General features: G+C 41.4%; 5 protein-coding genes across 11 annotated transcripts; 3 read left to right on the top strand and 2 right to left on the bottom strand.

Annotated features, from left to right (window-relative positions):
• On the top strand, window positions 1–4,306 carry LOC105456723 (spermatogenesis-associated protein 5). Of its 4 annotated transcripts, none has more exons than XM_011700976.1 (8): window positions 1–89; window positions 189–287; window positions 378–457; window positions 965–1,149; window positions 1,226–1,411; window positions 1,500–2,932; window positions 3,003–3,269; window positions 3,712–4,306. In XM_011700976.1, the coding sequence occupies exons 4-8, from the start codon at window positions 966–968 to the stop codon at window positions 4,027–4,029; spliced, it is 2,388 nt and encodes a 795-aa protein (XP_011699278.1). In that variant the 5' UTR covers window positions 1–89; window positions 189–287; window positions 378–457; window position 965; the 3' UTR covers window positions 4,030–4,306. The 4 variants fall into 4 exon arrangements, with proteins under 4 accessions (XP_011699278.1, XP_011699277.1, XP_011699276.1 ...); XM_011700975.1 differs by having other exon boundaries at window positions 378–460; XM_011700974.1 differs by having other exon boundaries at window positions 378–849.
• LOC105456727 (N-acetyltransferase ESCO2) lies at window positions 2,179–27,593 on the top strand. 2 transcript variants are annotated; one of them, XM_011700983.1, is made up of 7 exons: window positions 2,179–2,184; window positions 17,448–17,452; window positions 23,846–25,659; window positions 25,890–26,121; window positions 26,204–26,377; window positions 26,764–26,969; window positions 27,063–27,593. In XM_011700983.1, exons 3-7 carry the CDS (start codon window positions 23,864–23,866, stop codon window positions 27,184–27,186), a joined length of 2,532 nt encoding a protein of 843 aa, XP_011699285.1. In that variant the 5' UTR covers window positions 2,179–2,184; window positions 17,448–17,452; window positions 23,846–23,863; the 3' UTR covers window positions 27,187–27,593. The 2 variants fall into 2 exon arrangements, with proteins under 2 accessions (XP_011699285.1, XP_011699284.1); XM_011700982.1 differs by lacking the exons at window positions 2,179–2,184; window positions 17,448–17,452 and adding an exon at window positions 23,365–23,542 and having other exon boundaries at window positions 23,833–25,659.
• On the top strand, window positions 4,744–8,420 carry LOC105456724 (transmembrane and ubiquitin-like domain-containing protein 1). Of its 3 annotated transcripts, none has more exons than XM_011700978.1 (4): window positions 4,744–4,938; window positions 6,381–6,724; window positions 6,802–7,138; window positions 7,565–8,420. In XM_011700978.1, the coding sequence occupies exons 2-4, from the start codon at window positions 6,397–6,399 to the stop codon at window positions 8,010–8,012; spliced, it is 1,113 nt and encodes a 370-aa protein (XP_011699280.1). In that variant the 5' UTR covers window positions 4,744–4,938; window positions 6,381–6,396; the 3' UTR covers window positions 8,013–8,420. The 3 variants fall into 3 exon arrangements, with proteins under 3 accessions (XP_011699280.1, XP_011699279.1, XP_011699281.1); XM_011700977.1 differs by lacking the exon at window positions 4,744–4,938 and adding an exon at window positions 4,948–5,397; XM_011700979.1 differs by lacking the exon at window positions 4,744–4,938 and adding an exon at window positions 5,404–5,507.
• LOC105456725 (isoleucine--tRNA ligase, cytoplasmic) lies at window positions 9,829–15,011 on the bottom strand. The gene has a single exon (XM_011700980.1). It carries the CDS (start codon window positions 14,837–14,839, stop codon window positions 11,222–11,224), a length of 3,618 nt encoding a protein of 1,205 aa, XP_011699282.1. The 5' UTR covers window positions 14,840–15,011; the 3' UTR covers window positions 9,829–11,221.
• LOC105456726 (ADAM 17-like protease) lies at window positions 16,227–22,761 on the bottom strand. Its single transcript, XM_011700981.1, has 14 exons — window positions 22,433–22,761; window positions 21,857–21,995; window positions 21,662–21,762; window positions 21,472–21,593; window positions 21,176–21,326; window positions 20,872–21,062; window positions 20,334–20,528; window positions 18,466–18,604; window positions 18,196–18,350; window positions 17,840–17,920; window positions 17,474–17,682; window positions 16,987–17,225; window positions 16,662–16,777; window positions 16,227–16,575 (listed from the first exon to the last, which is right to left on the bottom strand). Exons 1-14 carry the CDS (start codon window positions 22,488–22,490, stop codon window positions 16,267–16,269), a joined length of 2,205 nt encoding a protein of 734 aa, XP_011699283.1. The 5' UTR covers window positions 22,491–22,761; the 3' UTR covers window positions 16,227–16,266.

Here is a 27,593-nt window from a genome sequence, read left to right as displayed (position 1 = left end):
CTTTCGACGCCATGAGACACGCCGCACAGTGCGTAGGACGTGCGATCAGAGGGAAAACGGATTACGGTATCATGGTGTTTGCGGATAAGGTAAATCTCTTCGGAAAATAATCTGTTGTTATATCTTAATAAAAATATTTCTGCATTTTGTAATAATATGATTCTTCTTTCACGTCTACGCCACTGCAGAGATTTTCAAGAATAGACAAGCGAAGTAAATTACCGAAATGGATACAGGAGCATTTGAACGATAGCTTATGCAACTTATCAACCGAAGAAGCTATACAGGTGACGTTAATCTTTCGTTTCGTAGCAGGTGCGATTAGTGATTACAATTTTACAATTTGTCCAGTAACAATGTTTATTTACAATTTTCAGATCAGTAAAAGATGGTTACGACAAATTGTCGGAATTTAATAGGCGACGCTAGCATTCCGAAGGCCCCGGGAATTTTAAACGTAGTAGGATCCTGCCAATTTTCTTACATATATTAATAAAGAATCAGCGGGCATCTAAAAATAATTTACATTATTATTAAATTTATCAATATGTAGACAATCTTCTTGATTTAAAAAACAAAATGTCTTAGTAATTTAGTTGGATAATTGAGAGTTGATTAGAAAAGTTTCAAAATCGATTATCGAAAATAATCGATCTGTCGTCTAGTCGATCTGCAACTCTTGAGTCGAAATGTGTTTATACGTAAATAAGGTTAGCTTGATGTTTCCAACCTAAAACCTTTAGTCGGAAACGTGCAGTTAATGTATATTGTTAATGTATGTATGTACATAGTTACTAGTCAGAGAAGGTGTTAGTTTTGAAAATATTGGTCTTTGTTTTTATGAAATAGGTAAGAATCCAGAATTTACGTAGATCATACTGCATTAAATGAATAGCTCAATAAATTATTGTTGTCAAAAGTATTACGTTTTTTTTTCATCTAATATGCCATTGTACTTTCGCAGGATGTCTACGAAATCGAGAAAGAGCCTGTCGTCGTGGCAACAGTGCGACAAGTGCAAATGCGCTGTGTCGCAAAAAGACGTTTCGATGCACGAGGCAAGCTGTCCACCTTCCACAGAAAGCTGGGACCATTCGTTCCTATTTAACGGAGTGTTGTACAGCACGTTAGAAGTCTTCCAGACGCAAGGTACGCAACTGTTGATTTTCGTCAATTGACACAATTTTCTGTCTCAAATTCACGGTTGGTTGTTGTTATCTCGCAGAATTGCCCAAACGCATTTCCGAGAGGGACGCTAATGATATGGTGTTTGTGTCGCAGTTAACGTTGCAACTGTGCGAGATCGCGATTGGCTCGCCAACCGTTGTCGCGACGAAAGACGAGGTGGTTGTCAAAACAGCCTGGCCGACTAACGACAAGAGTTTGACGAGCGTCTCTTTGACGAAACACGGTGGGCCAACTCTTGCTCTTCGATCCTTTTATATCTGTAACAAGTTTAACCGGCGATTTAAAATCAACGACCGTTTTATTGCTTTTAGCCATCGAACTGAACAATCTGTCGGGATTGACCAAGGTATGCGCCTTGACATCCGATATCCATATTGCTAAGGAGATCGTGATTAGTCAACAAGGGAAGCGTCTGACGTCCGACGTGAGCGTGGAACTGAACAATATCCTAAAGTATTTCAACGAGCACAAGATATTCACCGTGGGCAACAGGATAAGCGTGCCGTTTTATGGAAAGAAGTTGGTATATAAAATTGTTGAGATCAAAGCGGAAGAGAGCAAGAAGAAGAAGCGAAGCGAAGCGGTGGATGTGAACGATCTGTCGAAGGCTTTCGAAGATATAAATCTGACGACTTCATCCACGAAGGTGGCCTTTTACAAAGCGCTCTACACAACGAAGTGGACAATTCTGGGTATCACGGATACGAAAAATGAAGAGGACGTTCCAGGGAAAAGGCACAAAATTGAAGACATCGGCGGTTACGACGCTCTCATATCCGACATAAGGGACGTAGTGGCAATAGGCATTGGCAGGTACAGGAGCATCGAGCGGTTCAACGTCAGCAAGGGGATATTATTGTACGGACCGTCCGGCGTCGGCAAATCCATGATAGCCAACGCCATAATCGCGGAGTGTAACGTTAACACGTTCACCGTGCACAGCTCGGACATTTACAGCAAGTCTGTGGGCGAGACGGAAGGTAAGCTCAGAGAGGTGTTCAGCAAGGCGACATCGAGCGCTCCCAGTATAATACTGTTGGAAGACGTGGACAGTCTGTGCCCGAGGAGGAGCAGTTCCAGCACGGATCACGAGAAGAGGGTGCTGACGCAATTGGTCACGCTCTTCGACGATCTGCAGAGCAGCAGCAGCAACGTGCTGGTGGTGGCCACCACCGCCAAATCGGATCTCGTGGACGGTTCTCTGCGGCGACCCGGCAGATTGGACATGGAATTCGAGATTTACGTACCGACCCCGAACATGCGCATGGAGATACTGACGAAGTTACTCACGAGGATCCCCAATACGCTCTCGCGCGCGGACGTGCAGATTATCTCGTTCGTCACTCACGGCTTCGTCGGCGCGGACCTGTACGGCTTGTGCTCGAGAGCGATAATCAACGCGGTGAAACGCCATCAAAAGGACAAGGACGTTACGTCCGACGACGAGCCAGAGGTGATGATGGTCGACTTTCATTACGCTCTGACCACAACGAAGCCTTCGGCTATGAAAGAGGTCTTGGTGGAGGTGCCGAACGTGAGGTGGTCGGACATCGGCGGGCAGAAGGACCTGAAGCTGAAGTTGAAGCAGGCGGTCGAATGGCCGTTGAAGCATCCGGAAGCGTTCGTGAGAATGGGCATCACGCCTCCCAGAGGCGTCTTGATGTTCGGACCGCCGGGATGCTCCAAGACCATGATCGCGAAAGCTCTCGCTACCGAGAGCAAAGTTAACTTCCTGAACATTAAGGTGAGCCACTCGCGAAAAAGCGCTTATTCAGGTCCTCCATTGTTACGTTTCGCGCCATTTGTTGTCGCAGGGTCCGGAACTGTTCTCGAAATGGGTGGGCGAGTCGGAGAAGGCTGTGAGAGAGGTGTTCCGGAAGGCGAGACAGGTAGCACCGTCCATCATATTTATCGACGAGATCGACGCACTGGGTGGCGAAAGAGGTTCGTCCTCCGGCGGTAGCGGCAGTAACGTGCAGGAACGAGTGCTGGCCCAGTTACTGACTGAACTCGACGGTGTCACCGCTTTGGGGAGCGTCACGCTAGTAGCGGCTACTAATCGACCAGATAAAATTGACAAAGTAATATCCTCTATCTTATATGAGAGATTAATAGATATTTAACTGTAGTATAATCAAATAATAGTACGATGTAGAATCAATTCGAGAAACTAGCGTCTTTAATTACAGTCATCTTTTTATGGTAGAAAAAGAAGGTTCTCTCTAATCTTTATAAAAGGAATAACTTTAACAATGTACACAAAAGATATAAGAAAAGCAATTTTACATTATGTAATTGTGATCGAAAATGTGAAACAGCTGCAAAGTCTTAGATGTTAAAATAATTAATTCTCTGAATGATTTAACATTTTCTAATTATTATCGAATATTTTATTTCCTGTCCTTTTGAAGTATTTAAAAAATACTCTTTACTTATTTAGATTATAATTGACAAAATAATTTACAATTTCTAAATTATATTTGTGTTTTCATAGTATCGTGATTAGAACAATGAATATTTCAGGCACTCCTCCGACCTGGACGATTAGATCGTATCATATACGTGGGGCTGCCGAACGAGGAGACCAGACGAGAAATATTTCACATAAAATTGCGAAATATGCCGATCGCGAAGGAAGTAGATATCACGGAACTGGTTTGCCGAACAATCGGTTACACCGGCGCGGAAATTCAAGCAGTATGTCACGAAGCTGCCATGAAGGCGTTGGAGGAGGATCTCGACGCTGCTGTCGTTACCAAAGAACATTTTATCGCCGCATTTAGTGCCATCGCCCCTAGAACGTCCGATTCCCTCCTCCATATTTACGAGGATTATAAATAATAAAACTTTATAAGATTTATATGAGGATGTGTTTGAATGCATTTTCATTGCGAGAAGAGGCATCGCAGAAAAAGCTTTAGATTTCAGTTTTATTTGTTCTCAAGAATTCTTAATCTTTAGAAGGAAAGAAAAAGCAGAAGAAACGAATTTAATTGGTATATAGATTTATATAGATTCGTTAATTATAATTGACTAAAACAATTATCAGAAGAGATTTACAAAATGAACTTTTATTTGCTTGCAGATTGATTTACAGATTATATATTATGAGAACAAAGGCAGGGATCGAATAGAGTCATTTCTTTCACCTTTTACAACTTTGATTATCACTATATATGTATACGTCTTGTCGCGCACCTTCTCTTCAAACCCATTCAATGCTAAGTACTTACTTATTCGTTAAAAATTAACATACATTACATCTGGCCGAATCGGAAAAAAATTCCGACCGAGGTCAGCGAGAAATAGACGCGCAAACTATAAGTACGCGTCTCGAAAACACATTCCAAACGTCGTGTAATTTATTCTTCCGATGACGTGAACCTGCCGCAATTCTTATTCACCATCACTATCGAAATCGCCCGGTAACGGTGACGGTATAATGATAATAGTAATGACAAGTTCTTTTTTTTATTGGGCGTAACAAATAAACAGTATAAACAGAATATATATATGTATGTCAAGGGCGGCTCTTCCAATTCTCCCGCCACGCGATTTAACAACCCGACAGCCCCCCTCCCAGATTGCTTTCCCAGATCGCGAGATACGTTCGCCGGATCGACGGTAGGGAAGAGGACGACACGATTGATCTGAGCGCGATAATCAAAGTGAAGTCACCTCTCGCGAGTTTCACGCGCGGGAGAAAGCGAGAGAGAAAGAGAGAGACAATTAATTATTAAATCAGCTCAGGTGCGTATGTGTGTACACATAGCAAGCCTCTATTACAATAAATCCACTATTTGCGTCATCTCTCTCCTCTTCCTCTCCCTCCCTCTCTCTCTCTCTCTCCAGATGTTTGTCGATCGAATATTTGCGAGTGTCCCCCGCTATTTGCAGTCGTTATTACGTTCCGCGTTACACGTTGACGGAACTGAGGGAACTATGTGCGTGACGAGGAGGCCGCTCGCACGTCAGTAAAAGCGCAGGAAAGTATCGCATCGCCTGAAGTGGACGGGATCATCCCAGCGAACACGACGTTTCCCCGAGATCGTCGAATTGTGCCATGAGACATCGCTTCACGGCCCCGAGGAAGGAGAGCAGCTCAGTTCACTTCGCAGTCCCGTGTTGACAAATTTCCCTCCCCCACCCCGAGCGAGATAACCTCGAAGCGAAGGACGGATTTCGCCGTAGTCCTTTCTGTTCCACACAGTACGGCCACGCACATACTACGTTTCATTTCTGCCGTCCCGACTGTTAATTTGCCGTCTGACAATTTGTAGCGAAAAAAACGTCGCGCCAGACGTCATCGCGTGAGACGTGTAAAGGATAAAACTGTCACTTTCGTGTGTCGCACCAGTAGTCTCAAGTTTTGATGTCATTTTCGTACAGAGTCTCGGAAAATTAATAACATCGAAATGGGAACAATTTTATAAATAATGTTACAAAGATTGTAACATTTATAAAAAAATAATAATGTTAAAAAATTAGCTATTAGCAAATTGTAACTGTATGTACAGTCGTGGACACATCGGTTGCGACACTTTTTATAGGTTTCTATTATGTATATATTTAATATAAATAATATATACTTTATAGATAACTAATATGTTGCAAATGCGAACCAAGATGTTACTATCTTTAGTCTAGAGACAGTATAACACCAATCATGGTCCGCATTTGCAAAATATTAGTGCGTTTTGAAATCTATAAAAAAGAATGTGTCGCAACCGATGTGTCCACGATTGTACATGTCTAAAAAAACATTGGTTTAATAACACACACCATACAATTAATATTATATTATTGGCTAATTGTTAAAATTTTACAGTCACGCTAATTCCCATAAAATTGTCCGTTTTTAATCTTAGAAATAATGTAATGCCTGGATATCGATTAAAACTTAGTTTGTCTTTTCGACATTTCGAAATCATGATGTAAAAGATAGTTTTCTACATGAGAGACTTTGGCAAATAAATTAGAAAAATATCTCGAAAGAAAATTGTATGCAGTGAAGTAAGAAGTTAAATGCATAGCACTGTTACGAGATTTACGAAAGACAGTTGCTTATTTGTAAACAGTCTTAGTTGATCATCGTGTTGATTCAATGTTTTGAAAACCAAGTTTTAAAAATACAATCAACTAGAGTGCCTAGTGATATAGGTGATTTTATGAATATTTGCATATTGTAACAGATCCATCTCGAGCAAGATGTCGATGGTTGAGGGAGTGGGCGATGAAGTCACAAATTTTTTCATCGCCATGACCATACTGTTTGTGGGATATCTCGCATGGTGCTCGACGAGTATAACGAACCAGCCACTGATCCGTACTGTACTTATCTTGCGCGACGCGCCAGCGAATATCTTGTCGATAAGAACCAATCAGCAGAGCACGAGTAGTCCCAGTACCCAGGACGTTGGCCGGTCCCACAGTTCGGAAACGGACAGAACCAATTCAGAGGAAGAGGAAACGTTAGCTGTAACTTCAAATGACAGCGATAATGTACAGTCGAACTGTCCAAATGCAACTGTCGCAGGTAAATATTCCTTCCTTCTTCTCTCTTTCTAACTTTCTGTGGATATGTTAAATACTCTCTTATGTCGTAATCATTAGATACTGCGAGCGAATTGCCTCAAGGTGTCGCGAGACCAACGGAATCCACGTCGGAAGAAGTACTTATTGAAGCAATGGATTCGTTCAGCAATTCCGATCGGTCGCTGTTACAAAGAACAGCCAAGGCGGATAGTGACGACAGTGTCGACGGTTCGACGATAGACCAAACTACTAGCACTACTACGATTACCGCTAGCACTACTAGTTTGTCAGAGTACACGTCGGATGAGGCAACTCTGAGCAACAGCAGTGACATCACCATAAAACTGAAGTTTATAAATGACGATCAGAAAGTGGTCACGGGTAGCCTCAAAGAGATGCTGGGTGATTTTAAAAGGTACTTGGCATACATTTTTGTCGTTGTTTCATTAAAGTGTTGTAACAGCTCTTGCTACGCTCTCACGAAAAATAATCCGACCCTTTAAGACGATGCTGGAAGATCGGAATTGTCGACGTTACAGTTATATAAATATCTCCGAATTGACTGAAAATCCTGAATAATGGGACGAAGGAATTTGTAGTAGAAATTTAAAAAAAATTAAAAAATAATTCCTTTTTTTTCGTTTTTACTACAAATTCCTTCGTCCCACCAATACATTTCGCGTCTATTTCAATCCTGTGAAAGGATTTTCAATTCCATTCAGCCAATTCGGAGATATTCATATACCTGTAATATCGATAATTCCGGTACAACATCCAAGATCGCCTTAATAATAATCATTCCTTACTCCTCACATTACGACTGATCTCTCGCATTTCGTAGGAGGCACTTTCAAATGGAATTGGAAGCGCGCAAAGCGGTGCGACTAGTGTTCAACGGCCGCGTGTTGCAGCCCGACACTCAGACCCTCGAGCAGTGCGGCCTGTTCAACGATTGCGTGGTCCACTGTTGGGTGCATCAGCCACGGCCGGCCGCCGTACCGGCGTCCACGATGGACAACTCGTCGTCCATTTACTTCAATTCCCAGCCGTTCCCGGATCTGCCCACCGGCGCGGGGATAAGCTCGGTGCACAACGACTGGGACCTGAGCCGCCTCCTAGTAAGCCTTCTAACACTTCTCCTGGGTCTCGCGTGGTACTCGCGGTATCACTACGCTCAACTCTTCACCGCGACGACCACGCTCGCGCTCTACGCGCTGACCGCGATCTTCACCATGTCGCTGTTCAGTAACTTCTTTCCCGATCAGGACAACATACGGAACGTGGAATGATACGACGACGACGACGACGACGAATACTACTACTACGATTACTACTGAAGTTTTTTTAATTTTAATAAAAAAGCACCTCAAATACAAATCGATGTAATATACATTTTAAACGTATCACGTGTACTGTAGATTTAACGGAATCAATCGAATGGTAAACTTCGTCGTCGAGCATCTTGCTTTTAACGCAACGTCCTCGAGATCAAGTTTATCGTTGATGATAACGGGCTCATTGTGCAGTTTGTGATTTTTCATCCTTTTTTCTTGATGTTATGTTATCTCAAAGATACACAAGATACACCAATTGCGATATTTCTGTTAATATACATTTCTCTCGGATTGTACATAATTAAATTTCGAATCGTTACATACAGGAACCGTGCTAATTTATAAATAAATAAATAAATTCTAGCGTGGTTGTTTTTTTTTGCAGAAAATTCAAAAGAAACTTTTCTTACTGTCTAATGGCAGCGAGCGAATCTGTCCGTATATTTGAAATATATAATTTATACGTTATATATCTATATAAAATATACAAGGCGTCTCTGATTAAATTTAAAATAATTTAATAAATAAACGTTATTAAAATAATTACGTTCGAACGCCATGTTGAGAATGCAATAATTCGGTAACAATAAACAATTAAAGAATCGGTCACTTTCACGAACTCACATCTTATTTCTGAAGACTGCAACAGTAACATGAACATAACATTGTTGTTACATCCCTCAGAAATAATTATGAATTTTTAACATATTTAACATATCATTTTTAACTTGAACGTTTAAGAGTTATTACATTTTGACATTTTTTTTTAAGCGTAATTATTCTTTTACTTCACTCCGTTTATTTCTTGTTTACCAACGAGTAAAAGTTCAAATTCTTTTAAACTTAATGGAAGACCTGCGTATATAAATATTTTCCGTAAGAAATATCGCTTTGTGGTGTTCACATTATAAGGTAATTGGGAAACACTCTATACGGTAAAATAAGTTTCTGTGAAACAAGTTTTTTCGCAAGATATATTGAATTCTGAAAAAAATATCACACTTTCTATTCAGCGGGGAAATAAAAAAGTAAATTAATAGTTTATCTCTCCAATTTTTATCATGATTAATTCTAAATGCGAAAAAAATATAGAAATATTTTGTATATTACGTAATTATTTTCTTTGATTTTCTAGTGCAATATGGTGCTATATGATTCGTAAAAGTTTCGATTCGCCGAATTTAATAGAATTATTTTAGATGCGTTTTATCGACGAGATACTGTTACAGTTAAAGACCGTCAATCCTTGGGAAAATTTTCGTGACTCTCAAAAAGGCCCGAAATAATTGAAGAGTCAATGTTATTCAACTGTTAACACAAATTTGCGATTGTTAATATAAATATATGAATAATGCATTATTAAAATTATTCCCTATTATATAAATGCTTTATAAATATAAGTATGAATACTTGGATTGCTATATTATATATTTTGCAGCAAAATTATAATTTTCTTCTACTGTTACTATCTTTATGAATAATCAAATACGGATAGTAACTATAAAAATACAGTTTTAATTAAAAAATTAACTATCAGCAAATTGTAACTGTATGTACATGTCTAAAAAAACATTGGTTTAATAATACACCATAAAATTAATATCATATTATTGGCTAATTGTTAAAATTTTACAGTCACGCTAATTCCCATAAAATTGTCCGTCTTTAATAGTATCTCGTTGTTTTATTAATACGTTGATTGCCACGTCATTCATGTATAAATATTTCTCGGTTTCGCAAAAAGAACTTCCGGGAAGACAAACATGTTATCTTTCGCAATTAATTTTTTTACCCTCAAAACGTCATTCAATGACGGTGCTTTTTTGTTATTTGTTTGAATGAGTGGACGCTCTCACACACGTGACAGTCAACGTGTTAAGTAATAATGGAAATGTGAGCAATTATGTCTAATGATGTGTGAATTGCAGTTACCATTAATGTAAAGCGAGTTCATTTGAATGGATTTTGTACTGAGAGGACGAAAGAAAAATTATCGCGATCTCTAAAACATCGCAACCTGGAAACGTTTGCTTACGTTATACTTATTTGTACGTGAGAAATGACTACATGGATTATCAATAAAATTCATCTCTTCTTAAAAAAAAAAAAAAAGAAGAAGAAACTAGATTACACTAAACGAACATCATTCAGGATAAACTCTGGGAGGAGCATAAAAATATAGGTATAAGTTTCACCGAAAGTGCTTAAAGCATAACAAAAGGACGGGTGTGACATAAGGTATATACTGTGGTCTCTGACTAGTGTACTATATAATTTGTTAATTGTCTAAAGAGTTAAATTAATAATTTTATATATAAATATATATAATATATATATACATACGATATGCATATATATTATATATACATGTATGATTGTGTTTTAGTTAATGCTAATAAATGTCTATTTATTTGATATTTATATTTATCATGTAGTATTGCTCTCCTTGTTTCTTAGTTATAAATATATATATATGTAAAATTTTGGATTTTAATGTTTAGAAATATCTCTATTATATTATCAAATTATCCATTTACTTCTTTTTATGTAGCAGTCACGAGCATTTTTTACAATGGTCCAACAGTGATGTAGAAAAATTGTCATTAAAAATGCAATTATATAATTCTTTTTATTCGTTAATTCACAAAATATAGTCAATGTAGTAACTTTTATGAAAAATATTTTATTTATTTTTTACAATGGTCCAATAATAATGTAGAAAAAATTGATATTAAAAATGCAATTATATAATTCATTTTATTCTTTAATTCACAAAATATAGTCAATGTAGTAACTTTCATGAAAAAAATATTTTTTTAACGTAGCCAGACGCGATATATCGAGTCTATTAAATATAAATTAAAATCATAAATATCGCTTTCTTTATACGTCATGCTTTACAGTAAATACTGTTGTTGATAGAAGAAAAAATTAACTGATATAAATATGAAATTTAACTACAGATCTTTTGCCTATCTCGTAAACTACGATAATGTAAGATGTCTTTTTACAAAATTACAAAATGACAAAAACAGTATGAAGTAAAATAACGCAGGCTCGCGAAATTTAGTCCTCGCTTTTCTTTTCAACTTTACATGAGTAAAATCGCAAGTCTACGAAAGTCCACTTTTCGTGCCTCGGAAAACTTTACTCTAGCATTTTTTTTATGACCTCACTACTTCTATTGTTTGTTTGTCGAACATGCCTTCCTGCAATGGCGTGTCGTCCAGCGTTCTGGTAATTTTCTTAGAGTTGAGATACATATCGTACGAGCAGCCGTAAATACCGAACACTACGTCGATCTCGTGTTTCAGACGTTTGTACGTGAGGGGTCCCAGTTCCGAACTACGCAAGAAAATCTTGTCGCTCGAGGACGCGCCGTAACGTGGTTCCATGTTCACGAGCTTCACGTTGACGTAGCTCACCGAGGTAGCTCCCGATCCCGACGACGTCTTGCCGTCGTCCTTCGTCATCGTCGTGTTACCGGTCTGTGTTTTGATCAACACGAGCCTCATGTCCGTGTCCTTGATCTTTTGCATCTCCTCGATAATGCAGACGGCATCGGACGGCAACTCGGTCATGTCTCTCTGCGGCGTCTTGGTCGCGCTCTCGATGAACTCCTTGTGGCTGACGACCACCCTGGCCAAATTGCTGCTCGCATCGATTTCGTAATACACGACGGCCTCGTCGGACGGGACGAGCTGCGCCTTCTTTCGCAGCTTCTGCACGCGATTGATCACCTCGCGCGCCATCCCCTCGTTGTGCATCGCCTCGTCGGAGGTGACGTCCAGAAGGATCAGCACGTTCCCCTCGCTGTGGGCCTCGTACCGCTTCGACAGCTGCTCGGCGGTCGGGCCGGTGAAACTGAACATCAGACGTAGATCCTGCTCCTCGAGTCTGTGGCCCTGCACGACGATCTCCCGCGTGGCGACGAACTTCTGCAGCTGCTCGTCGGACAGCTGTTTGATGGCCTGAATTATCTGCTTGAACTCGCCCTTCAGACGAGCGCCGAGCGTCTTGTGGTCCGGCTCCGCTCTCAACGTCACGCCGTACTTCTCCTTGTTGGTGGTGACGGTCAACTTCTTGATGTTGAGCTCCTCGAGTATGTACGACTTCAGCGAAACGATATCCCTCAGTACCTTATCATCCTGATGAATCACTACGATTTCCGGCAAAGGATACTTAATCGGTATGACCTTCCTGTCCCGCACGATGCGACCTAATTGGATGACCGACTGCATGTGCGACACGGCCTTCTCTATGTCCCTGCTGATCAGATGATCACGCGGATGCGGTATCAGCTTGTAATGCACGCTAACGTCAATTTCTTCTCGCAATTCTTCATGTCCATTCTGCAATCGATACTCAATGTCTGTATTCTCCTCGTAAAAAGTACTCGTCCATCGGTACAATCGTTGAAACATGAATTCCGTCAAGAACGGCGTGAACGGCGCGTAGGTCTGCACCATCGTGTAAATCGCCAGGAACAGAGTCGTCAGTGCGTTCTTGCAATCCACCGGGCCGTCCTCGCCCTTGATGCGTCTCCTGTTCATTCTCACGTACCAGTTCGTGAGATTGTCGATGTACTTGATCAGATAGGGCACCACGGTGTACAATCTGTACTCCTTCATTTCCCTCTTCAGAAAGACCAGCAGCGACTGCGTGATGGACACGATCCACTTGTCCATTATATTGCCGAAGCAGGAATCCAGCGTCTCGTCGAACACAAACTCGGCCCCCGACTCCTCGTGCCGCTCGATGTTCTGAATGAGGAAACGGAACGCGTTGTACCACGGCAGGAACACGTCCTTGATGACGTCCCGCACGCCCTCCTCCTTGAACCTGAGGTTCTCGGCTTTTACGACCGGCGAATTGATCAGGTAGAGACGCAGGGCGTCCGCGCCGTACTTGTCGACCAGCTCCATGGGGTCGGGATAATTTTTCTTACGCTTCGACATCTTCTGGCCGTCGGACGCGAGCACCAGACCGTTGACTATCAGATTCTTGTACGGCGCCTTGCCGAACAGCGCGGCGGATATCACGAGGAGCGTGTAGAACCAGCCGCGCGTCTGATCGATGCCCTCGCCGATGAAGTCCGCCGGGAAGAACGACAGGAAGTGCTCGCGGTTGTCGAACGGATAGTGCATCTGCGCGTACGGCATGGAGCCGGACTCGAACCAGCAGTCGAAGACCTCGGGCACGCGACGCAACGGCGGGTGGCCCGGACGCACGGACGGTATCGTCAGGTGATCGATGTTCTCGCGATGGATGTCCTCCCGCAGCCCCGACGCGCCCGTCAACTCCTCGAGCTCGTCGATGCTGCCCACGCACACGATCTCCTCCCTGTCCTCGGAGATCCAGAGCGGTATCGGATTGCCCCAGTAGCGATTCCTGCTGATGGCCCAGTCGCGGGCGTCGCGCAGCCAGTTGCCGAATCGTTTCTCCTTCACGTAATCCGGCACCCAGTGGGTCTCGCTGTTCGCCGCCAGCAGCATGTCCTTGATCTGCTCCACCTTGAGGAACCACGAGGGCACGGCTTTGTAAATGAGCGGCGTGTCGGTTCGCCAGCAGAACGGATAGCTGTGCTTCGCCGAGCCGCTGATGATCAGCCTCTTCTTGCTCTGCAGGTACTTGATTATCTCCTTGTCCGCGTCCTTGACGTACTTGCCGACGAAGTCGTGAACCGGCTCCGTGAAGCAGCCGCAGCTGTCCACGGGGCACACGATCTCCTGGTCCTTGCTCACGATGCCGGCCTCCAGGCAAATTCGGAAATCGTCCTCGCCGAAGTACGGCGCCTGATGGACGATGCCCGTTCCGGCCTCCGCCGTGACGTAGGTATCATTCAACACGCGGAAAGCACCTTTCTCTCTGTAATGCAGAAAATACGGAAACGGCGGTTCGTACCTCTTCCCCTTCAGATCCGTGCCCTTTCGCCTGGCCATTACGACGTAGGAGCCCTTGAGGGTCTGCAATTGGCTCTCCAATATGATGTAAATGTCACCGGTCTTCTCGTTCTTCACCTGCGCGTATTCGAAGGTGGGATTGACGCACAGCGCCAAGTTGCTGGGCAACGTCCACGGAGTGGTGGTCCAGGCGAGCAGAGACACCCCGGGCTCGTCCAGCAGGGGAAAGGCGACGACGACGGACGGATCGACCACGTCCTTGTAATTCTGACCCGCCTCGAAGTTGGACAGCGGCGTGTTGCAGGCGGTCGAGTAGGGCATCACCTTGATACCCTCGTAGACGAGGCCCTTGTTGTACAGCTGCTTGAATATCCACCAGATGGACTCCATGTACCACGGGTACATGGTCTTGTAGTCGTCGTCGAAGTCGATCCACCGTCCCATCCGGTGCACGATCGTTCGCCACTCGTTGGCGTACCTCATCACGATCTTGCGGCAGTGCTCGTTGTACGTCTTGATGCCGATCTTGGCGACGTCGTCGGGCCCCCGGATGCCCAGCGTCTTGTCTATCTCGTTCTCCACGGGGAGCCCGTGACAGTCCCAGCCGAATCGGCGCACCACGTGATAGCCGCTCTGATGCGCGTACCTCGTCACGATGTCCTTTATCGTGCCGGTGAGGATGTGGCCGTAGTGCGGCAGCCCGGTGGCGAACGGTGGCCCGTCGTAGAACGAGTACAACGGCCGGCACGCCGACAGTTCCATGCTCTTACGAAACACATCCTCCTCGTTCCATAATCTCAACGTCTTCTCCTCCTCCTTCGCGAAGTCGATGGTCTGCGGGAGGTGCAACCTCGCCGGAGACGGCTTCTTGGCAGGCATCTCTGACACGACGACGTTTCGTACCGGGTTCTTTTATTAATGACACCTGCCTCCCGGAATGATATTTTTGGCAACGCGGTTCCGCACTGGCTGGAATCGTAGGACGAGGTGAGCGACGCAACCTTCCTAACCTTAACGATGTGTCGGCTGTCGCACAGTATCGAGTGGAACATATGGGCGCAAGCCGCAAGGGGGGTTTTTGGAGGTTAGAGTGCCGTCTCAACTCCCATGGTAGAGATTTTCCACGTAACGCATATTGCGAGGTTCGAATCTTCGCTAAGTGGGGTTTGAGTCTTCGCTAAGTGAGGTTTGAGTCTCCGCTAAATGGGGTTTGAGACTTTGAGCCTGCTCTTCTGCTGAGTAAAATATGAATTTAGTGAAGACTCAAATCCCACTTAGCGGAGACTCAAGATTATGCCTGATATAATCTCGCGTCAGTCGCGTCTCGAATGGTTTCGAAAATGCAAAAATACATGATAAAAATATCAGCGTGAATTTTATGTTAATTTGTATTTTCAAAAAATGTATTTCCAGAAGAAATACATAGTATGAATGATAGGCACACGTAATACAGCTGAATACAGCAGAGGGAAATGAAAATTAAAAAAACAAGTATTTTAGATTTTCGAAAAATAATCAAGGTTATTTAAAAAAACATTTTTATATAAGAGGTAAATTGAACTGAAGCAGGTTACGAATTCATACATTAAAATTCAGGAATCGACTTCTCAATATTAGAAAAATTTTGTGGTGCGAATTTTAAAATTATTTTTTCCTTAAACAATTCATTTTTCTTTTTTTTATTTAAACATTCTGATATTAGAATTATTTTTTAATGTCATTATATTAAATTTTTATATACATTTACAATCATATATTACGTTAAAATATTGTTAAAGTAATTGTACAATATTTGGAGTTATAAAGTAAATCTCTCCATATTCCTAAGCCTTTCCTCGCTGATTTAAATATTGTAATATATTAATGTAACATGGCAGTAGAATCCTAATTAAGTAACAAGTGTCAACTTTATAGAAAGATAAATAATACTTTAAAAAGAGGTATAATTAACGTCGTAAATAATGTCTGATATATGTAGTATCAAAAAATCACAATTACAGTAGTGAAAAATTTCGTATATCCAACTCCTACGAACTATTAATTTCTTTGGACTCTACAGGAATGTATCGTTCGTTCGCTCAGCTACAAAATTCATCCGAAATCTTACAGAAATTATGTAGAAGCTATATACTCATATGTGGAAACATAGGAAGATAGAATATTTACAATATTTCGTCACTTCAAACAGATATACAAATATATATATATATATGTATATATATATATATATATATATATATATATATATATATTTGTATTTATATTACCTCATATAAATTTGACTAGATAACGCAAATGGTCTAAATTCACGACTGATGCATGACGTGCTGTACCCTTTGTCGCTGACCGCCAACGTAAATCACTTGCCTCGGCTCGTCCGGATGAATGAGCTCGTCCGTATGCTTCCACCGCCACTTCTTCTCGCTCTCTTTCACGCGTCTGTGATCGATGTAACTAATAACGCAACTCGCCGGTATCCATATGATGGCGGTGATGATTATCACAGCACCCACTATATTGTCTTTCAAAAAGCGCATAACTTTGTTGATGTTTATATCTTCGATGATGTCCCAGAATCGTTCCACCACGTCCTGAATTGTTTTCTCACACACGCCCTAAAAAAAAAAGAAGGTGTACGCGTATAATATTGAACAGAGTAGAAAATTGCTTTTGCTGAATTAAATCCTGTGGTGCATCTTACCTTGTTGCAAAAACCTTGAATGCACGGTGTACCGTCGGGTAGAATGTCTTGCGGGTCTATCGGGAAGCACGTTTCGTTCAAGTTCATTCTACAGCATCTCTTGCATGCGTCAGCGACTGTTAATAAAATTCGAGAATAATCACAATTAATAATTATATGCTGTATCTTTCAATACACAATATTAGTTACATATAGAAAAATGCAGTATTAATCTATATATTAGTTAGAGATGTGAGAAAAGATGATACACGAATTAACACAATAAAATATCTCCACTTATATATATACGTGCTGACATCCAGCACCTGAAATAAAATATACATACTGGTGTCGCACATGCAGCTTTGCAAATTTTGGGTCTCGCAGTATGGTATGCACTTGCCCTGACGGCATTGACCACGTTCGAGGCAGCCAGTGTTGTCCTGCATGGGCGGAGATCGCGGGCACTCGCTGGACGCTCCGGTGCACCGCGACTCCTGTTCGCAAGTGGCGTACTGCGCGTCACGGCATTTCACGCCCGCAGGCATGTACGCGCAACCCTGACAGCAAGGCGAATTTTTGTCACTGTTGGAAGAGATAAAATCGAGCGTCGTTAAATATAAATATCCTAAAACCCGTAGCCAGACTAAAGACTGAGATTGGATTGGAATTTGATCAAAACAAAGTTCACTAAATTTGAGATTGGTTTTCTTTTTTCTAATTGATTAAATTCCAATCCAATCTCAATCTTTGGTCTGATTAAGGAATTTTATCGTAAAAGTATAGAAGGGAAAAATGGATACGCAGGTATAGTTCTATATAAAATAACTTACCTGCAAACCGCTCCCTGATTATTTCGAAGCTTGCAATTTTTGTCGCAACACGCGTCATTATCTTCCGTTCCTAAGAGACCCGCGTCGCACTCCTCGTCGCCCTCGACTCTCAAATTACCGCAGAACGATTCTTCCGGCTCGGAGAAACAGCGCCCGGATTTTGCTTGCAGGACCTTTCTGATGGAACGTAAGCTGCATGGCGAAAATCTCTGTGGAAAGAGAATCGTAAATCTATATGAGATCACATAGAATAAATTTATGTATAAACACGTAGGATAAAAAAATATTAATTTCTCGTTAAAAAAATTAAAGTATGCAGTTATGTTTCACGATAGAAAAATAGTGTGAATTAAGAATATACTCCACCTTGTTGTTTACGTCATAGCCACTGACACTGTAGGTATACATTAAGTAAGATCCACCCTGGCTTGCACTTGGACTGCACTCCTACAATAATGTCATTAAAATTACATTCTAGCTTCGGGAATTGGAAAAAAAAGTTTGTGAAATAAATATTCACACAAAAATACATTTCAAAAATTAATATACATAAGATTTCACATTTTAAATAAAAATCTATCTTTGCCTTGTGACTTTCTTCTTTAATATTTATTAGTTGAGTTGTTTAATGTTATTTAATTTCACAAACTTTTCTTTTTTTTTATTCCATCGATTCTCTCAGGGATATTTGCAGTATACAATGTTAACTGAATATAACTTACCGAGATATCTGGATCATGCTCGGAACCCCAATTATGACCGAATTCGTGTGCTGTAACCAAATCGGCTTCTCTTGTAATCACTCTCTGGCCGTAATGATTTCGGCTGGAGCTCAGTCCCGAGTTCAGATACAGTGTATACCCGTTTTTAAAATATTCTGCAGAATATAAATTTTCTATTAAATTATGTGAGAATGAATATCACACGTAAATATCACTTTGCCGTGGAATAATATTAGGTAACATGAGAAAGAAAAAATGTCTTTAACGTACCTGGTGTACAGATACCGCCCACCGAATTTCTACGAGGAGATCCTACATAGGCCAATCCGAGGATACCACCTTCAAACTTGAGATCGGTAAATAAGTGAGCCAAGCAGAAGTCTTTATGGCTATACTCTCGACTGAATACCTGTGTTAACGCGAGAATATCATGAAAGCATCGACATTTAATTTCAACGATTAATTTAATGACGTTTATTCAAGTCAGTCAGTCATTTTTGAGATTGGTAAGTGGTGGTAATGGGTGGTGGTGGTGAGAGGTGGGGGTGGGTGGTGGTGGTGGGTGATGGTGGTGGGTGGAGATGATGGGTGTTGGTGGTGGATGGTGGTAGTGTGTTGTGATGATGAATGGTGGTAGTGGGTGATGGTGGTAAAACTAAAAAAAATTTTTATTTTTAAAATCACACGATATAAAAAATTGTAAAAAAAAATTTTTTTAATTTAAAAATCGCATGATATAAAAAATTGTCAAAAAAAAATTTTTATTTTAAAAATCTGTTATAAAAAATTTTTAAAAAAAATTTTTTATAACAGATTTTCTTGACTGACTTGACCTCAGACGATTTTTTATATAGATCGATTTCTGCAATATAGTATATTACGTCCCAAGGCCAGAAAGTTGGATTTCCTGGCGTATGTGATATGATGGCCGAGGCGAGGCCGAGGCCATCATATCACATATGTCAGAGCATTCAACATTATGGCCATGGGTCGTATACTATTTTTCTTGATCCTCTTGCCGAAAGTACATTAAATAATATTAAAAAAAAAAAGGTTACCGTTAGCTCATGTCCATATGCTTGAATTTTCCTATCTAAAAAAAGGCATGACATCGATACTCGCATCTCTCGAAGTTTTGTGACCTCTTTTCCGCGACGCTGAATGGTTCTCTCGTCGCGCTAACTTCGTGAGTGGCTGTCATGGCATTGACTTTTGACAGTTATTATATGTATTGAGGTTTATGTATAATTATAGTAAATTAATAGTAAAAAGTAAAAAGTGCAGTTAAATAGCGCGCGCGGAGCGCGCGTCTGTAATGCTAGTATAATAAAAAGTAAAATATAGTTGGCAAATTTAATTTTGGGTTTGCAAAACCGAGGCGAAAGCCGAGGTTTTTGCAAACGGCGGGGGAGGGGGGGGCGCGCCCGACTTTTGCAAAACCGAGGCGAAGCCGAGGTTTTGCTGGTCGGGGCGCGCATCAAAAACAGATTATTATTTGATTATTATTATTATACACAATTTGTTGTTATATTATAAGATGTTGTTATTATATAAGAGCATGGGCTTTGCTATACTACCGGCTACAGAAAATAGCTCGTCAGAGTGCGCTGCAGTTCGAGCAGGCCCTAAAAGTCGCTCTTTCTGGCGTCTTGGGCGGCCAGAATAACCATACTTTCGGCGGGTAGATCAAGAAAAAAAAATTTTCAAAAAAAATTTTTTATTGCAGAAATCGAAAAATATAAAAAATCGTCTGAGGTCAAGTCAGTCATAGTCATTTTTTAGATTTTTCGATTTCTGCAATAAAAAATTTTTTTTGAAAGGAAATTGGAAGATATATGGGATTTAATATGTAACGCGCGCGAGGCGCGCGCCTGTTATGTACTAGTACTTTAAAAATCACATGTTATAAAAAATTTTCAAACAAAAATTTTTTTTTAATTTTCTATATCATGTGACTTTTAAAGTAAAAAAAATTTGTTTTTGAAAATATTTTATATCAGTTGATTTTTAAAAAATACAAGAATAATCGTTCAATGATTTAACGAAGTTCATTTAAGTCAATTATATTTAAAAAAAAAATTGGTTAATAAATCGAAGTTAATTTTAAGAGGTGGTATTCGTAGCAAGCGTGTAATTACCTCAAGCAATGTACGGACGTCCCATTTCTCGCGAACCATGTTGTAATGCGTTTCACCACCTCTCACCCGGGTCGGCTCACTGTGAACGACGATCTTTTTGATAACAAAACCCATTCCTTTGAAACCGTCCTCCTCTTGGTGCTCTTGCCACAAAGTGTCATTGTAAATTTTGTGTACTCTATCGATCAAACTTATCTGCATGAAAAATTGATGTTATCACGATTATAAATCAATATGTCCATAACTGTGCGTACTGTCAGCGACGAGGTATGTATCATTAAAGACGATTGGCCTTACGGGGTTTCGCGTAGCTCGAAAAATTAGACGAGGGATAATCGAAGAACGACACTATCAACGATTTTGACTAACCGAGGATATATCACTATTTTATTATCGACAGTGAAAAATTTACATTATTTTTCAATTTTCTCATATTTTTTAATTCTCACAACGTTTGTTTATACGAAAATTTACCCGTGGCCGACCGTCTTTAACGGTACCTCGTCGGCGGTACGTACATACCACTGTTGACGCTTACCAGATAATTAATTGTAGTTTTTGTACTGCTGGCGCCCATTTCTTGGTAAAACCGATAATCGGCGACCAATAGTAATGGGCATCTCGTTTTCGTCGGCGTGTATTCGTAGGTCTCCGTCTGCCGCTTCACCCTGCTACTGCTATTATCCGTCTCGATGTCATCCTCCTGAGAGCTGTCATTCAGAGTATAATCTACGGCAAAAAGTAGCATCATTATCACAGTACTAAAAATAATAGAAAATATAAAAAAAAGTTATGTCACTTCATAAAATTGTGTAATATCTATATTTATAATAGAGCCATACTCAAGTTTTCCTTGACGTAACCGCAGGTCTTCGGAATTCCATGGGTATGACCTTCGCCGTTTTGGAAATGCTCCCAACTGAGTTTGACATCGGAAGACTTATAAATGATCATCGTTTGATTATCTAAATGAGAAAGATGCCGCCAGGATGGCTGAAATACAAGTTGACTTCTTGATTATAGAGATAACAGTCAAGTGTGATAAGAATATATAGTGATAGCTAAAAAATTACGCAATTATCAATTATCTAAAAGACAGTTGTTATAAATCTTTATATATATATATATATATACTCACTTCAATATGAAAGGTTTCATCCTTGGTTGTTATGCTACCCGTCACGATACCATCATCAATGTGCACCTGAGCATGAGACTCAATTTCTCCGAACACTCTGCCGTGGTAAAAATTATCATGATCTGCAAAATAATATATTATGAATTATAACAGCCTGTTTATTTTGCCGCTTCGCCGAATTGTGCCGTACCTAAATGTATAGTTTTCTCCTTTCCATCGGCGTTGACCTCGTAAGCCTTAAAGTTGGAATGTATAACTTCTCTTCTGGGTGTTAAAATTAATCGGAAATGGCTGCAATATAAAGGGACTTGATTAAGAGAATGTCATTAAAATGGAGTGTTTGTTAATATAATAATTTAGGCGATGGAACAATTAAATATCTTACCGGCCGTGCGAATAAAACTCCAGTTCGCTTATTTTGTTGTATGGATGGTAGCTATGCTGAATGCCTCGCTTCACAATCCTATGTTGAAAGTGAGTGCTGTGAATCGTTTCGTAATATTTCAGGCTTCTGTGAAGTGCATCTGTCAATGACATTTTAATTATATTAGATGAAAAATACAACCGATAGAATTGCATAAATTGATTCACGATGACAGCAAAGCCTTCCTAAAATTATTACAATAAAATATTGAAACAAATTCTCTTTTTCTTTTTTAATCATAAATAAATAAATAGTAGACATTAATAGTAAATATTAGAGCTTCTGATAAAATTATAAAGAAAAGAAAAACTAAGGTATTGTTAAATTCAGTTTGTATAAGCTTAATTAAGAGCGTTTATTTTCAATTGCAACTCGGAAAGATTGCCGACGTCTCGATGCAGATATGTATAAAGATTTTCCTCTCAACTTTGACCGCGGGATCTGCTGTCAGTTTCTCTCTTGTGCTGATCGTGAATCAATCTGTGAAAAGCTGGTATAAAAAGAGCGACAGTGCAAACTGACAGATGTCCAACTTACGGATACTATGGAGAATAAAAAGAGCGCAGTAGATAACTAGAGCGTTTTGCATCTCCATCGTCGGCGTAGAGAATTAACGACGCAAATATAGGAAAGCGCAGCTTTCCCTCGTTTTGCTCCGCGCCTCGCGCGAACCTACTACAGACGACAATAATCCGCGATGTCGCGTCAAAATTTTGCGAGCACTCCGGACATGATTTGTCGAAGGAGCGATTCACGGCATAATAACGCGAGATGAGAAGGGCAAAATTGTATTATGACAGATCATCTGCGTGTCGCTTTCCTGTTTACGGTTGTCATGATGACAAATCCTCACGGGTCCACATAGGTTATGGTTCTGAACTTCTGTCAAATCAAATCATAACCTCCCGATCGTCGATCGATCAGCAGCGCCAGAGAGAGTCCAGCGAACGAGCGGAACGAATTTGTGAATAGTCGATAACATCGATACTCTGCAATTATCTCCGGGTCCCCCGATAATAATTTACCTGCAGAGTTGACCAGTATCTGCACTTTAACAGTATCTCGTCGGTAATCCAGCTTTTAAGGTCTGTGGTTCCAAAATTACAAATTTTCTGCATATATAAATATTAGAAGCATAAATTTTAATTGCTGTCATAAAATATTATAATTTAGCAATTCAAAATACTTTATAAATTTTGTTAGGCTTAATATATAATATAATATAATGTAATTATATATATATATACATATATATATATATATACATATATATATATGTGTGTGTGTGTGTGTAATATATATAATATATAATTAGAGAGAAGATCACTGTCATACGGAAATATTTAGCGCGAAAATCAACGCATGCGCGTGATCGTTCTGCGCGAACGTAAACAAACGCGCTGCGGTGCGCAGCCGTTGTGACGAAACATTTAATTCTCTCGGCTGATTTCCCGCGTTTCTCTGCCTCTCTTGGCGGCCTTGGCGCAGTTACAAATGTAAACCCATGTGAGAGATACGTTCTGATTTCGGATATTCCTGGAAGGTGTTAACGCGCAACGTTCGCCCGCGAAAGATCGCATCATCGGACACCGACGATTTTCGACGCGCTCGGCGAGATCGCGTTGTCAAATTCGCCGGTTCATTTAGGTTAGTTTGCTTGAGAAATATTTTTACGTAGAGTATTTCCCTCGAATATTTGCATAATAAACTACGTCAGTTACGCGTATTCGTCAATTTCGTGAACCGAGAATTTTAACGTGAATGATATAATCTTTAATCCTTCCATCATCTGTGTTTCCAGGTTTTTCGCTTGTCAATAATCATAATTTTAATCTTTGTTGTCAAAGTCGATTTAATTTACACTTTACTTTTGAAATCTCGATTTTCTCTTGATGTTAAAATCTTTTTCGCTGACGTTAAAACATTTTTTTTCTCAGATCGCAACTTTAGAGAGAGAGAGAGAGAGTCATGGAGACGGTGGACAGCAGTCAAGGAAAGTTGCTTTGCACTCCGCGGCGAGCGCAGAAATGTCTCTTCGCGTCGTCCGACGATAAATCCGTCAAACGAGGCGTTGCTCAGGATCCGGAACGTGTCAGGGACAATGACAAGACCTCGGGGGACGAATCGGATTTGGGGCCCATGTCGCCTCTGGCTCTCACCGACCGGAGTCCCAGTATCAGCGACAGCGATGTCAGTTCCTCGGGCAGGGAATTCGTCTCTCCGTTCGCGACGCCCGAGAAGACGCCGACCACGCGCAGCCACGCTACGTCCTGGGATCGTTTGAGGTTCAGCGCGGAGGAGCGCATGTTGCCGTTCAGATCGCTCAGGAAGGTCACCAGAGCGGCCAGATACTCGCCGAGGTGCAAACACACCGGCGGCTACTCGCCGCGTTCGCTGTCGTCCACCCCGGAGAAACTGCTGATGGTGGGCCCATTGACGCCGCAGCGCGTCTCGAAGACGACGGACGCGGACCAGATGACGAACGAGATAGTGCCGGAAACGCCGCAGCGTAGCTTCGCCACGGAGATACAGAACCAAAGTATCACGGAGACGCCGCGTAAGGGCAGGAGCCCCGAGCGCCCCAAGCAGACGACGCCGTTGAGCTCCGTGAGCAAGACAGTCCCGTTGCCGCGGGTGCACAGGCGGAAGTCCCTCAGCGCGATCGAGACGAGCGGCGGCCTGTCGCCCGAGCAGAAGGAGAACACGTTGAAGAGGCGTGCGCGTGACCAGTCGTCGGCGACGAGACCGACGAAGCTGTTCAAGAGCGACTACGGCGGCCTCGCGCCCAGAGCGAGAGCGTCGTTGTTTCAGGAGAGGAGGCACGAGACGTGCGGCCTGAAAAACAACTTCTCGTTGAGCACGAAAACGTTTTACAGCGGCAACGTGAAGTCCGAGCGGCCTTTCGGCAGCAGCTTCAGGAGCAACGATGTTAAGAGGAGACGAAGCTTACCCCCGCAGAGCAGCAGCAGACGCTTGTCGGTGAAGAAGCGGAAGTTCGGAAGGATAAACGCTGGCGTGTATCACGGAATCAAGAAGCCGAAGCCCAAGGAGGCGTTGAAGAAGGAGGGACAGCATGACAAGCAGAGCCCCACGACTTTGAGCAAGAATCCACCCGTGGAGGACGCTCAGCCAATGGAGACGACCGCGATCGCGGAGAGACCCCCCTCGCCGATGATCGACGAGAGCAAACGATTCTTCAAAACCAACAAGACGATCAGACAAAATCAGGCCGCTACCGTGACGATGAGCGATAAGATTAAGCTGAAGGTCGCGGACGGTAAGATCGAATTGAAGGAGAATCAGAAACGCCCACCGTCCATGAATGCGCGTAAGCGAAAGCCGAGCGTCGTGGACGTCCCTCTGGACGCCACTGATCTGACCGTCGACGAACCGGAAGTTGAGGTTACGTTGCAGCAGGAGGCGGTCGCTGATCTTCTGAAAATTCTGGAGGACGACTGGGCGAACGACGATTACGACACGATGGCACCACTGAGCCATATAGCGAACGCGTTTTCTTCAAAACCACCGACGACGTTGTTGCCGCCGCAAGACACGATTATGTCCCCAGCCACCGAACTCAGCAACATGACCTCGACGATGAACATTAATAAAGACGCTCCCTTGACGAACTTCGAAAATCTTTCGCTCGAGAACACGAATAATAATAATAATGACATCGAAAAGGAAACTGGCGAAGAGAACACCGAGAAAAGATACTTTCCGTTGTTTACCAAAGGATATTCCGAACCTGATAATATTTTTAAGTACGTTATTTTCGAGTTATAAATCTCGAATGTCCATAAAATTTTAACTTGTACAAAATTGTGTCTTCTGCCTCTTGTTACATTAATTTTATATTATTCTGTTATCACTTTTGTATTAATTTCTTATTAATATTTCAATCTTGTTTATATCAATTTATATTTTTCAATGTTTTGTCTTTTAAAAATTTATTTTGAGTCAGGCTTTCTAAAGATTTCAACTTCCACTTTAGGGAGACGTTAAGTAACGTTAAGGACGCTACGAAAGCAGTGAAGAAAAATATGCAGTGGCAGCTATCCAAGAAAGCTGGTGGCGCGGAGGATCAGTATCAGCTGGACGTCGGCCAGAAACGTTTAGGCGCCACTCAGTGTCTAGAGTGCAATGTTGTGTATCAGCTGGGCGATGCCGAGGACGAAAACGCTCACTTGAATTATCACAACAGCATACGGACTTTAAAATTTCAGGTACGCTGCGCCCGGCAATACGAATGTCGCATCGCTGTAGACACGATATTTGAATATCTTTGTTACGCACACGATATTTCAGGGATGGAAGAACGAGCGTGTTATACTGGAGGATTCGTTCACCTCCAGCAGAATAATCTTAGTCGAGCCGCATGACCCCAAGCAGTATTGGAAGAAAGTGCTGGAGATCCTGGCCGTTGTAGACAGAGACTTGGGACTGTCGGACATAGATACCTCGGAATATCAGAGCAAAAAGGTAAGTCCTGCACACGCATTGTTTTTATCAGCCACACATTGTTTTTATATTACACACATGATTTTTATCGTACAGTCGTGGACAAATAGATTGCGACACTTTTTTCATAGGTTTTTAAAATATATTTAAGAGAGAATTCTGCTTTACAAGCCTAAAAAAATGATGATTTCTAAGAATTTTTTTTCGACTAAAATGAAAGTGAATAATTTCAACAGTACACCAATCGTAGTTCCCATTTGCAAAATATTGGTGCGTTTCGAAATCTATAAAAAAGTGTCGCAACCTACTTGTCCACGACCGTACACACACATCGTTCTCGTTGTACATTATCGAATTTGACGCTTTGCGAATTGCAAACATTAATAGAGGAAACATGCTACTTGCAGATCTTCTTGTACATACGCGAGAAAAGCGTTCTCGGGGTGTTGGTGGCGGAACACATCGAGAAGGCGTTCCGTATGATTCCCGAGCTGATCGAACTCAACTGTTGCACCGCCGAGAGTACACCGACGAAATGTGGCATTAACGTCGTCTGGACCGCGATGAGTCATCGCAAGCAGGGTATAGCCACTAAACTCGTCGATACATTGAGGTAAACCGCCGTCAATTGACGCGTTGTACACTTTCAATTTTCTTCAAAGAAGATCTGTATTAATTAGAATATCTCTTGTTCGTGTGTTTCCAGAGCCAAATTCTTCTACGGTTACGTGATGTCGTTGGACGATATAGCGTTCTCAATACCGACTCCAAGTGGCAAGATCTTCGCCGAGAAGTACACGAAAATGAAGAACTTTAAGGTTTACAACTGAATCCACTATATTTAGACTTCAACATTTGTTCTTTTTAAATAGTCGCGTTTTTCGAACTGTTGGTGAAAAACCTTTACACATTACATTATACATCTTATTTTATCTTTTATTTTGCTTTGATAGTTTTATATTTTTGTGAAATTCTACTTTAGATGATTACTATAGGATGTTGACATGAATGAAAGGTTGAGATAAGTTTCTTGAATTTTATAAATTAATTTTAATGAATATCTTTTTCTTTCTTATTTAAATTGTTACTGCATTCCACTGTATAGTTCAAAGCGAAATAATTTTTTTTTTTTTTTTATAACTGATACAACAAGATGGAAATCTGAAATAAATCCATTAAGTATTAATATATAAAATTACTTTGAAAAATTTAAGTTATAATAAAAATATTAATGCTA

Source organism: Wasmannia auropunctata, unplaced genomic scaffold (assembly GCF_000956235.1).
Source record: "Wasmannia auropunctata unplaced genomic scaffold, wasmannia.A_1.0 LD335560.1, whole genome shotgun sequence".
NCBI classification, from domain to species: Eukaryota; Metazoa; Arthropoda; class Insecta; order Hymenoptera; family Formicidae; genus Wasmannia; species Wasmannia auropunctata.
Note: the sequence above shows the minus strand (reverse complement) of the source record. Positions and strands in the feature narration are given on the sequence as shown.